The sequence below is a fragment of the Pungitius pungitius genome, chromosome 9, assembly GCF_949316345.1.
Source record: "Pungitius pungitius chromosome 9, fPunPun2.1, whole genome shotgun sequence".
Classification (NCBI taxonomy): Eukaryota; Metazoa; Chordata; class Actinopteri; order Perciformes; family Gasterosteidae; genus Pungitius; species Pungitius pungitius.
In genome coordinates this window covers 13891135-13903540 of record NC_084908.1, presented here as the reverse complement: position 1 = coordinate 13903540, position 12406 = coordinate 13891135, and the positions used below count along the sequence as shown (strand labels likewise).

At 44.9% G+C, this 12406-nt stretch overlaps 1 protein-coding gene across 2 annotated transcripts in view; it reads right to left on the bottom strand.

Moving 5' to 3' along the window:
* Positions 1-1202: 1202 nt before the first annotated feature.
* LOC119218286 (FERM and PDZ domain-containing protein 1) overlaps positions 1203-12406 on the bottom strand; it is a 29176-nt gene continuing 17972 nt past the window's right edge. For both annotated transcript variants that reach the window (XM_037472587.2, XM_037472588.2), the window contains exons 9-16: positions 12146-12271; positions 11829-11948; positions 11023-11159; positions 10553-10772; positions 10281-10463; positions 9087-9231; positions 7763-9004; positions 1203-6565 (exon numbers count right to left, since the gene is read on the bottom strand). In XM_037472587.2, the coding sequence (XP_037328484.2) occupies positions 3066-6565; positions 7763-9004; positions 9087-9231; positions 10281-10463; positions 10553-10772; positions 11023-11159; positions 11829-11948; positions 12146-12271 (5673 nt within the window). In that variant the 3' untranslated portion in view covers positions 1203-3065. The remainder of the gene's footprint in view (positions 6566-7762; positions 9005-9086; positions 9232-10280; positions 10464-10552; positions 10773-11022; positions 11160-11828; positions 11949-12145; positions 12272-12406) is intronic.

Here is a 12406-nt window from a genome sequence, read left to right as displayed (position 1 = left end):
GTTACATAAAACAATAATTGAAATAGATCGGATATAACTAATTTATGATGGGCAGATAACTTCAACTTCAGCTAAAAGATTGCATTTTGTCAAGTGTTTACAATTCAATTATTTTAACAATACTCTCACGGTATGGGATTATTTCCTGTTTTTATTTTGTCCCTGTTTGCTGTACTTTCTCCCCAGGTGGGCTCTTCCCTCCCTTGAGGTTGGCTGCCTTGTCTCTAATTGTTCCCACCTGTGTCCAATCACCTGCACCTGCCCTGTGTATTTAAGCCACGTGTGTCCTTTGTCTCACATGTGATTCCTGTCTCTCTAAATTCTTGGGTTTTCCCTGCGACCACTCACTGGCGTCCTTAGATGGTTTTAATGGCCTTGTGCCAGCTTGCTTCCTGACATTTTGTTTTTTTTGGACCAGAGTTCTTTGGTTTGAAACATTGGTTCTGTGCATGAGTCCTACTTCTGGCAGAAACCGGGACAAATACACATTTATTTTATGGGAAAGGGTTTTACGTGACTGTCTTAGTTTACCCTAACATGTCATTGGGTTAGGTGGGGGTTCCTCATGTGCTAATAGCCCTGAAGGAAGTGGGTGCGACCCCCGTTCTGGCCATAATTGTTTGTTGAATTCCTTGCTGTGGGACAGACAAAAGATTTCCTGAACATTTCCTTCATTGGAAAACAGCAAGATCAATGATGAAGTCTAAAAGTACAGTTAGTAATGTAGTCTTCAGAAGTTTAGCTGGTCTTATCTACCAAAAGAATAAACCATATTACCCGATTTAACCAATACATTTTATTTGATTGAATCATTTATAAAAACCAGGATTTTATACCTTTATCATTTTTTTAAATAAATATTGATTATTCATGCCAATTCTGTTTGCTGCTCTCGGGCACAATTAACTTAAAATGAAAGTGATGTAGGTCATAATAATTTTTATTCTGAAAAAATATTGCAGTCCGAAGATGCCCTAAATGCAGAGATGCCTGTTCTATTTGTAATAGTATCCATAATGTAATGATTGATGTTTTATGGTACATCATTACTTAAAATGGCGCCATCCTGTGATTCTTTGTTGCACTGCTCTAAGTTCTGCATGTCTCCTACACCTACAAAGGTATTTTTCGACATGTGTAAACTAACCTATCCTGGTAATTGGAGGGTACAAATGGTTTGGCAATGAAGAATCCTAAAAAGAAAATCTTAACATTGTTTTTAATGGTGGTAGTTGAGCATTACAAAGCAAGAGCAGACGGCATCATTCAGTCATTCACAGATAAAATCCCTGATGAAACAACAATGCATTTTATGGCTTATTAAAGCATGCTTTGTGAGCACAGATTATTTTAAAAGTTTTCCATCAGTTGTTTAGGGCAATTTTCTCATGGAGATCATAGTAAAAGTAATGCAATTCTTCACTGCTGAAAATAGGGAATACAATAGAGAAAAAGATTATTTTGCAAACCCAGGGAAACAAAACAGGACACGTTAAGTTTCAATTGCTATTATAAATATATACTGTATATAGAAACACTGTTTGCAACAGACTGTGTTCCCAACACTGATGTGGTGAAATTCTCTCTGATGACTTTAATTTCTCCAGTGAACATGCAGGTCCAGTGTGCATCAGTCCTTTGTACTTAAAGAAACATTCCAAGTGAAAATGCTGTATTATGTCAGCTTATCCACAATAAAAAGCATCACGTAAGTCAGTGTCATACATGATTCTGTGGCAAATGCGTGGAGATCAACAAACTCATATCAACCAATGATTAGGTCAGTTTTATAGATGTCCTCTGAGACCCTCTCACTCAATGTGTTGTTTAGTAGAAGGAAAAGCCCATGCAGACAGCATGTGCTGCACTCTGTAATGCTGCAAATGCTTGGGCTCTCGCTCATGGTCAGTCACTGTTTTACCCCTATTTGTGGACATACTGGGAAATCTGTAATATAATGCACTTCGTGTAAGGGATAGAGTCGTAACTAAGTCGTTCCTGACTGTTACCAATAACTGTAAATTGCTTAACATAAAATTCCCATAAAGAATGTACCTTATATATCTATCGGAAAGTGTGACCAAGTCTCCGATCGAATTCTGGATATCCCTGTTCTTGATGGACATGTTGGTACTAAAGATGACCTGTATGGAAATGACTGGAGGTTGACAGCCACAACACCATGCACAGGAGGGTTCAGTGTTTCCACAGGGTGTAGAGAAAGAGTGTTGACAAATAAATGAATTAAAAGATAGAAAATGTATTACATTTCAATAAACCACACTGAGCCTGTGAACAAAATGAAAACAAATTAAATGTGCAAAGGACTGCATCTCATCCAGTTACGTAATGCACATACATCAGCATTCTTCTATTCATTTATAAAATGGCAAATACAGTTTTAGGCTTGATTTGTGGGATTTGAGCAAATCACTATTCACTCTAGATTTTTGGACTTGTAAACAGTAACATTCACTCACTTGCCTCCTGGAGAATGTAAAGATATATATGAGCATCAGTAAACTGAAGGGTCAATCAGTCACACAAAAGGCATGTGTATGATCAGAATCAAATACAGATTCTCTGTGTGTTTGAGGTTGTGTGCTTGTGTATGTGTAAAAGGCCCACTGCTCCATCTAAAGAGATGCCTGTAAACATTTCCACATTTCGTTCTTTCTTGTCTTTACATTCCATATTTGCTCACTGTAACCACAGTAACCTATAATTCAATAAATAAATGAATAAATAAACAATAACCTATAATACATTCAAGTACATCAGTTTCTCACTACTGGGAAACAAGCAGCACCACTCGGTGGTGCGTGCACAGCATATAGTCAGTAACCACATGCACCTTGATCTCCAACAGGCTCCATGGCGTTGACACCGCTTCTCAGTGACATCACTGTGTTTCTGAGGTAACCTCCCCCTCACACCGTCCCGTACATGGCCGTCCTGAGTCACGCCCCGCCCGCGTCTGGCTCACTAGTGAACCTGTGAAGCAGAGTTTACACACCACGGGCTGCCCGCGGTCCTCTCATAAGACTTCAGCGATTGCTGCTGGCTCACAGCGCAGTGAGGGTGCGGAACAGCTGGGTGAGGCAGAAGACTGAGGCGGTGAGCGCGGTGCACTGCTTCGCTAGCAGCTTGGAGCTCAGGTCCTGGCAGCTGCGCTTGCTGCTGGCCCGCTCCGCTGCCAGGCAGAAGTCCCTGAATGAACGGGCCACATCTGCCAGACCGGCCACGGCCTCGGCGTTCCTTCGGTCGCACCTTTCGCAACCAGAGAACCAGAGGCATATACCCGCCAACTCCACCAGGGTCCGGAAGCTGTCCGCCAGGGAATGGAGCATTTCCTCGGGGCTCTGGCCAATCCCCACCACCTTCTGGCAGCCCGACATCAACCGCCGTGCCTCCTGCTGGAGCACCCTCTTGTTCTCCGTAAAGTGGGCAGGGCAGGAGTCCCTTGGGTGGCGACATGCGGGGCCTGCTACGGATCTGTCCACACCGGTGCTCTCCAGAATGCAAAGGAGCTGGTCTACATCTATGCGGAGTACCTGGAAACCTTTCGGGGGTTCTGGGTAGCGCTGCTGGCCGAGCCGACCGATTTTGTCCTTGTGCGTTTGGGGCAGGAAATGGTCGGACGAGTCAGATAACGGCGAGAGTAGAGGGCTGAGCTCTGAGGCAGAGGAGGAGAAAAGGTTGGAGCGTGGAAAGGAGGGAGAGAGGGAGGAGGTGGAGAGGAAAGAGGAAATGGGCGGAGAGTTTACGGGAGGAAGAACCGCTGCAGAGGTCTGAGCGACACCGCTGCTCTGTGTGCGGCATGAGAACTCGTAGACGGTCAGCTCCTCGTCAAAGCTGTCCCCGCTGCCGAAGCAGTTGGTATAGACCGTCGGACAACCACAAGCCTCCAGAGGCACCTGCACCTCCTCCACTAGGGACTCACATCCAGACGCTAGCACGGAAGTGCAGCTAAAATCAGGCTTCAAGGGTGGGGTAGTAGCCGCCATGGCTGGGCTCTTTGTCTGGGATGAATCATCACAGATGGTAAACACCCTGCAGCCTGAAGAAAGTGCTTTTGGGGAGATTACATTTCGCTCTGTAGGCCTACAAAGAGCTATCAAAGGTCTGTCGCTACTGGTCCGTCTTACTTTCTGTGCCTGAAAAGGGGGTCCTGGTCCATTCAGATTCTGTGTGGTCACCACTATTGGATGTGCAAAAGGACGTGATTGGGTGGTCATTTTATGACCTGGAATGTCTTCACCTGAACTCGTAAGCGTCATCTTTGATTCTGGAGCTTCTTTTATGGGGCCAGGTGTGTCCATCTTCAGACCCATGTGGTCTCTTTGGAGGCTGTTCCCTGTGGTGACTGGAGGCTCTGTTATTGGTCCTGGTGTGTCCTTGATAGGTCCGGCGTTCAAAGGCAAATGCCGGTGTTGTTTGGGCTCTACCTGGACGGGCAATGCCGAGCCTAATTCCTTTACCTCTGACAATGATTGAAAACTCATTGCTGAGTTTATTTCAACAAACTCCCCATCCACCTCAGATCCTGTAACTGTTGTATCCGAATCATCTGACTCTGCAGGTTCTTCAGCTGGTCCCTCTTCAAAGCCTATAGTCTGTGTGACGTCATCAACGTCTGTAACTTTGATGGTGATCTCGATTTTGTCCTTACTGTTGTCCTCAGCTGAACTGTGACTTACGATACCCATCTCAGCTTGGTTGAGGGTTTCCTGTGAGCGTGATAAATAAAGGGGTAAATTTTGAATCTTGCCCCTGAGTGTGGATGAAGATAAGCTACCCATAATGCCAGGGGAACAGGTCTGGAAGAGGAAGTGATTTGGAGAAGGAGGCATCTTGGAAAGATTGTGTAATATGACAGTATTAGCTTTCGCTAAGCTAGGGCTCGCCAAGCTATTTTCCACTGGAGCACTTTGCATAGTGGAATCACTTATGGGTTTGTCTATATTTTGATTAAAACTCGATGCAATCACATCTGAAATGTCACGTCGCAATCTGGGCCCTGAAATAAATGTAGGAGATGTTGCACTTGTTGCAACTCCAAGCTTTGCGGTGATAGAGTTTATAGCTCGCGTATAGTCAGAATGTGCTGAACTAATCATCGTAGGAGCTTCACTGGTTGGTGAATTCTTACCCATTTGAGAATCCTCGTCACTTCTTGTTGCCAAAGTTGAGCTGATGCTATGCTTACCAGCTACAGCCCACTCATCCTTCTTGTCACTTGAACTAGAAGTTAAGGAATTATTCATGTAGTCATCAAAGAAAACATTGTCCGAATTGGTGCTGTCTGTAACTTCATCGCTAATAGTCCTAGCAGAGCTAACAACACCATTGGCATCATCCTCAATAATACTGGCATGAAGGTCTAAATATAATTGTGCTTTGTCACTGTGTCTTTCTGGGATCTCTTCAGGAAAAGATGAAGACATTTTGGTCAAGGTTCCCAAATTTTCTCCACTGACTTCTCCCCTCAAATAACAGTCACTTTGGGATATGTGAGGAACTGGTATTGGAGTAAGAGGTGATGAGGGTGGAGGGGGTTGTGGTGAGTATGATAGAAGGTTTGACTTTTCATACACACCTTCAAGCAATTGTCCCTCTCCATACAAGTTTTCCTCTCGGGCAATGAGATGGGGTCCCAAAATGCCATTACTCCTCTTTTTAGTCAGATCCATCAAACATGAAGGCAGTGTGTTGGCCTCTGGCTGCCTCTCTGCACCAATGATTGGTCTCTTTGAATTGGATAAATTCCCTGTCAGCCCGTCTTTCTTCTCTTCCTTCCCTTTACTTTCCTCCTCAGTGCTTTCTGGCAAAAACATATGACCAGTGAATCTCCCTATCCCTGACACACCTACTGCCTCGTCGCCCTCCTCTTTCCCCTCACCCATGTCCTCCCGTTCCCGCCCTTCCGCCTTTCCATCACCCCTCCGATCAGCACTTTCCTTTCCATCTGGGTCCACCCGGCAGCGGAAAACTGTGATGGTAGGAGACGATGCCTTCGCCAGATCAGTGACTGATTTGGATTCCATTGAGTCAGGTTCCATCTCCATTTCCTGTTTCCTCGTCCTGGAGGTGGCCAGTGGATCTCTGGTCTGCTCAGGAGACCCTAAACTACAAGGAGACTCAGGTCCATGTGACTGGGATTTAGACAGGATGGGCTTTGACTCAAGCTGGGCTGGTTCCCCTTCAGAGTGGGTCAAAGAGGAGACTGTCGGACTGGGATTCTGGGTCTGCTCTGAAGGTTCAGGATCTGAACTCAGAGTGTGTGCATCATTTTCTTCTTCCATGAGGTTCTCATGAAGCCTAGTAGAGAGAATGTCCTTCAATTCTGGATCTGGCTCTGGATATGACACCCTAGAAGTGAAATCGGTTTCTATGAACGAACGACGCTTACGGGATCTTTTTCTGAGCTGAAACAACGTTTCTTTGCCTCCTCCTTCCTCGACTCCTACATTTCTGTCTTCTTCCCCTGCATCTGTCACCGAGACTCTGATGTCACTGAGGCTGAGGGTGCTGAGGAGGTCCAGTTTCATCTCTGTGCGAATATCTGCAACAGAGTAAAGAAGTCTCAGCTTCAGCAATCTTGTGTTTAAAATAGGGTAAATCAGAATCCTATTTGTATTATTGATTGGAATGATCCACAATAATGAGAGATAAAATAAATGATATAAACGGCTGCTGCCAGGATTTTAACACTGTTTGTCTGACCTGCAATAGCAGGGCTCTACTTCATGTTAGTCAGGGGTGCCCACTCTTTTCCCGTCTCGCAAGCTACTTCTTTCAATTATGGGTCTCCGAGGGCCGGCTGCGCTTTTAAACTCTTTTTCATAACTGATGGCATGGTTGCATACATATTTATTCGTATTGATTTGTATAGATTTATTTACCGCTAGTATCATAAAAATGAATGCTACAATGAAATACACAAATCAACTGCCGGAAATTGGAAAGTAAAAATGGCAATAGGCCGATAACATTTGTCAAGGAGAATCCCAAAAAGATTTAGTAGGTTTGAAGAATTAATGAAAATAGCAATTTTGAATAGATATTTAACCATTTATCATGGTATTACATAACCAATGTCACCTTAGTGTTTAAGTTAATTAGTCAGATCCTCAACAATCCTTAAGAATATTAAAATAACATTCTATAACAACACATAAAAGTCCTTCAAACACTCTGGTGTTTTGTAAATTATTTGACCATTTCACGTCTACAAATGAAGCCATTAGGGAATTCTAGGGGAGAAACCTAACAATTCATTGGCAGAAAAATATTTGACAAGAGGGCCAAATCAGGACAAATATTTGTCAGTGGTCACATGCTTGGGAACAACTGGTTTAATCTTTAACTTGCATTGTATCTGAAGAGTAGTGAACGTATAATGTACAGTATTTCCATTAGTGCAATAGAACTATAAAGTAGCAGAAAGTCTAATTGTGTAACTAATTAATAAATATCTTTGCAGAAGAGTATTGGATACATGATTCTCTTCTCTGGCTGTGAAGCTCGATGGCATTGAGCTCCACATGCTATATAAAGTGAATCTATACAGACAGGCATGGGTACAGTTGGAGTTGTCAGAAGTGTGGTCCACTACACTTCCACAATGACATTTTATTACTTTTTAGTGAAACGTTGGCCCTTTTGTGCAGTAAAATGTTCAACCACCAGGTGGTAGCAAAAGCCCAAATAACAGCCTGTATTTTCATGTGATCAGCCTCAAAAGGAAAAAGCGAATCACCTCTTGGCATGGCCCCCGAGGTGGAATCTTCAGGCGAGGTGAAGCGGTCGATGGCGTCAAAGAACTCCTCATCAGAGCTGCTGTCTCCGAAGCCAGGTGGTGGCTGAAGGATGGGGATTGGCTCCAGGTCCACTGCCTTAACAGACTCTTCCTCTCCTTCCCCCCAGTGTTCTTCCTCCTGATGATGCAGAGGGTGGGGGAGGCTGCGGGCGCTGTCGGGGGTGATGTTGGAGCAGAGTTTGTAGTAGCAGCGAGAGTCGCTTTGGTCGAAGTTAAACACAAACTCAATGTTGGAGGACGGGGACGTTGGCTCTGTAAAACTGGCCTCAGTGCTTGCGCTCCCTCTCTCCCCCACTCTTCGTGCCGACTTTCTCTTCCTCCTCCTTAACTCCTCTTCCTCATCTTCGTCGTCCTCGCTGGCCTCCGGAGGGCTCGGCAGGAAGTCCACGAGGCGGGAGAGCTCTGCGAAACACATGGAGCTGTCGTCGGGGTTACCTGAATATTTCTGCATGCGGCGAAGGCTCGCACAGGGGGACGCCGCCGCGAGGAGCTGGGGATCAGCGCCGTCGCCCGACCTCCTGCCGCCCTGTCCCTGTCCCTGTTGAGGTTTGAGGTGGACGAGAGGGTGGACGTGCGCTGGTGGAGGGGCGAGGAGGTGCGGCTGAACGTGCCCCTGAGAGTGGCTGTGAATCTGCGGCGGAGCATTGGAGTGGAAGGAGGAGGAAGAACACGAAACCAAGTCATCTTCCTCCAAAGCGTCGAGGGAGTCGCAGGAGGGGCTGGTGATGGCACGAGAGTCATTGTTCCACGAATCCGACGCTTCTGATAAAGATGGCTGCTCCTCTGCTGCGCGCACTTCATCCCGACCTTCTTGTCCTTTCTGTTCCCCAGAGGCATTGTCGGCTATCTCCGTCCGAGCTTGCGGACCATCCTGCCCTCTTTCTGTCTCCTCATTGTGCACTGTGTCCTCGCTCTCTCTATTCTTATCTGGGGGAGACTTCTCCTTTTCCGTGTCAGCATCTTTCTCTTCCTTCTGCTTTTTATCCTGCCAAGGTTTAGCTCCCTTTTCTTTGCCATCCTTGTTTCTCCTTCTGTTGCGATCTTTTCTTTTTCTTCCCTCCGGGTCCGATGAGGATCTGACACGATGGCCGGACCGCTCGTCACAAGACACCAAGGTGACCAGCTCCTCCATGTCCAAGTCGGAGGAGGTGTCTGAGTCGCTGCCGCATCGTGACACATAACCTGGGAACACAGAACATACCGGTGTGACACTTGGGGAATGTATGGATACATTTTGTGGCTGAATATTACGGCGCGTGTGTACCTTCCTCAGCAGACACTCGATGCTTCTTGGAGTTATGCATCCAGGGAAAGACGTTGAGGTTTGGGTCAACAAACACTCGGCAATAACCGGCTATTAGGCAGGACATATCTTTGGCAGCCGTTGACTCCAACAGCAATGTGATGGGCTTTGTATGAGAGAGGAGACGGGGGTGTCAAGTCAATTCCAGGAGTGGAAAAACACTCATCACACATCCTATCGAATCCAAAAGGGCCATGAGCATGATGAAAAAGCAGTTGTACTTCTTTGGATGCTGAAGTCTGGACATTTTATAACATAAAATCCTCACACTTAAAACCTCAGCTACACCAAATGATATAAGAGTAAAGATTTTGCCTCCCACCTGTAGTGCTATTAATCAATCTAGATTTGATTTTTGCTTATTTTTGCCTTTTCTTAAACATTTTCTTCTGAAACTATACAGCACTCAACCGCCACAATAATGCACTTGTGAAACTCAAAGCAATGTCTCTTCGAAGAAATGATGACCTGGACACTTTAGCAGTCTTTAGCAGTGTCATGTAGGAAAGTTTTTTTCTTTCTTCCAAATTGAACCACCGTGCGGGAGGAGGCTCATCTACTCATTAATATCGATTGCATTCCTCATCTGAGCTTCAACATTAACTTCCTCAGTGTGATGTGAGGTACCAGTATCATGTACAGCTAAATATTTCCTTCTGCTAAGTGATTGGTGTATGTAGTTTAGTAGAAATTAAATAGTTCAACCATAAACTGCTAACAAGGGGTCATCTCGGGCAACCAGGACTTGATTCCTGAAAAGAGACATTGCTGTTGAGTTTCTCATTTGTATTATTTTGGAACTAAACTGTCCAAGAGTCCCATAATATTGAAGTGACTAACACTACGGGTAAAATGGAAAATATGTATTCTTCATTTTGGGTAAAATGCCCTCTCAAAATATGAAATAGGCCTTTTGATGTGTAATTTTTAGACCTCCAGAAAGAAGCTTGAGCTTGTGATCTGCCTGCAAAATTGGCCCAACAAAAGGGGAACCAATAATGTGAATTAGTACACGATCCAATACAACCCACCTTTGAAGTCGTGCTTGTAATGCTGATTCAGTTCCTTCAAAGTAAAAGTGCTTTTTTGTTAAGCTTTTTAATATTTTCTCTTTGCTCTGTAAATTAGGGGGGGGGGGGGTGTTCCTGCTCTTACCTTGATGTCCTGCAGGTATATTTTGACCAGGCTGACCTTGTCGGATTCAGGCAGCAGCTCGATGCGTGTGATGCTGGTGAACTCCGTGAGCGTGGATAGGATGCTCAGCTTGTGGTTGACCACCTGACTCACCCCAAAGCGTGCCCCCACCAACAAGGTCACCATCGACTCCCTGTCCTGAAGCTGAGGGGTGGGTTAAACAGAATTACATTATAGACGATGAGGAGAAATGAAACGTTTTTACATCTACAGCGAGTACTTCAAAGCCCCACCATCATGGTGGCACTGAAGGATTTCCCTCCAAAGGACTTGAGCTCACTCAGCTCCTCCAGGTAGTTTATCCGGGTCTGATCGACCGACAGACCCTTCTGTTTGGGATCGTTGAGTGATTGGCTCTTCTTCATGTGGTAGCCGATGGCCTTCCTTAGATCTTTCTCTCGCATGTTCCTCAACAAGGTGGATGACACAAAGTTCTCTATGCCCCACGTCTTCCTGGAGCAAACACAGAAAAACAAGAGTCTGAGACCATTAGAGAGCTGAAACGGCCGTCAGCATGTGGGAATTTACAATAAATGGAATTGGAATACCATTTAAAACCTTTTTTCTTGAAGATTATATAATTAACAATCTTGACATTTAACTAATTTAACATTCAGTTCTTCAGTAAAAATGTATTTTCGTCCCGCCAAAAAGATAAAACCTCCACTTGTTCTTTATTTCAAACTGTGCGTGTGTGTCTCACGTAATTGTCTTTAAGTTGGTCTTTGTCGACTGTCCACAGCTTGCCAATCTCTCCTGAATGTGCAGCGCAGCAAGTCGCAGGGCGGTGTTGCACCTCATTTCTATTGCAAAGCGCTCCTGCAGCACGTCATTCACTCCCTAAACACCAACACAACACAATAAACAAACATGTCATTTAAAAACACGTAAGACCATCTGTGGTTTGTTAACTACTGGCACGGCTCATTTGCAGTATTTAGGTTTATATGAGTGAGCTGAGCAGAAATATCCATAACTGATGCTGCATCTTAATTGCATGGTGCAGCATGGCTGAACTCTTTTTGGGGTTTTCCATTTGGAAAAAGGTTGTGAATAATACCTGGTACCTACTACTTTCTGTGATACCTGTGGAGCTATAAAGTTGAGTTAAAACTATCTAGACCACTTATTGATTGGAGAGCATCATCGGGTCTCTTCTTGCAGCTCGTCACAACCATCGTGCAGCCTAATTCGAACAAACCCGCCATTTTTAAATAGCCAAGCCACCACCAGTCTGCAAAACTATGCATAAAAAATAAGTTGCATAAACAACGAAGTCACGGACTGGTTCCAAAAGTGAGTCGAGCCGAGCTGAACCAAACGATGGAAATAGACACAGCAAGAATCCAACTTTTGAGGTGAAATGTGTCAATGCAACACTATCTGGACTTTTCAGAGGTCTCACACAACTTCACTGTGAGGATAATGGAAAATGTACAAATTATCACAACAGATTTATGTTATGAAGAGTCAGCTCCCGCGGGGGGAGACCAAAGCTCATCAATCTACCTGCAGGTAGAGATACTCAAAGGATGCTGGGTCCTCCTGTAGCAGCGTCTGCAGGGTTTTGGGCATGAAGCAAACGCGGAACAGACATCTGAAGTCGTGGGCCTCCTTCTTCTGGACCACCTGAACACAGAAAGACACACACAATGTGCCTCAAATGTATTTCTTTGAGTTCAGGTGAATGCACTGACGCAGTCATGGATTAAACTCACTCTCAAATGGAGGTTAAAGGCTCATTTCAGATATAGATGTAAGTAAAGGAAAGGTTATTAGTGTCTGTGGTTGTGTGTCTGTGTGTGTGTGTGTGTGTGTGTGCGTACCTGCTGTATCCGCTCCTCTTCATGTAGCAGCAGTAGTTTGGAAATGCTGTGCTGCTGCTCCAGCACCAGGGAGAAGTGTTCAATACGGCTCAGAGGAAGCTTTTCCTTGAGAGTCATCACAATGTCCTGATGCACAGGGAAGAACATTACCTCTTGAGAGACAATATTTGAAGACATCGGGAAACATAATTGCTGAGGTGAGCTAATCTGAGGTTTGTAGGTCTCAGTAGAGCAAGATAAGCGCTAAGTAGTTGGCGAATC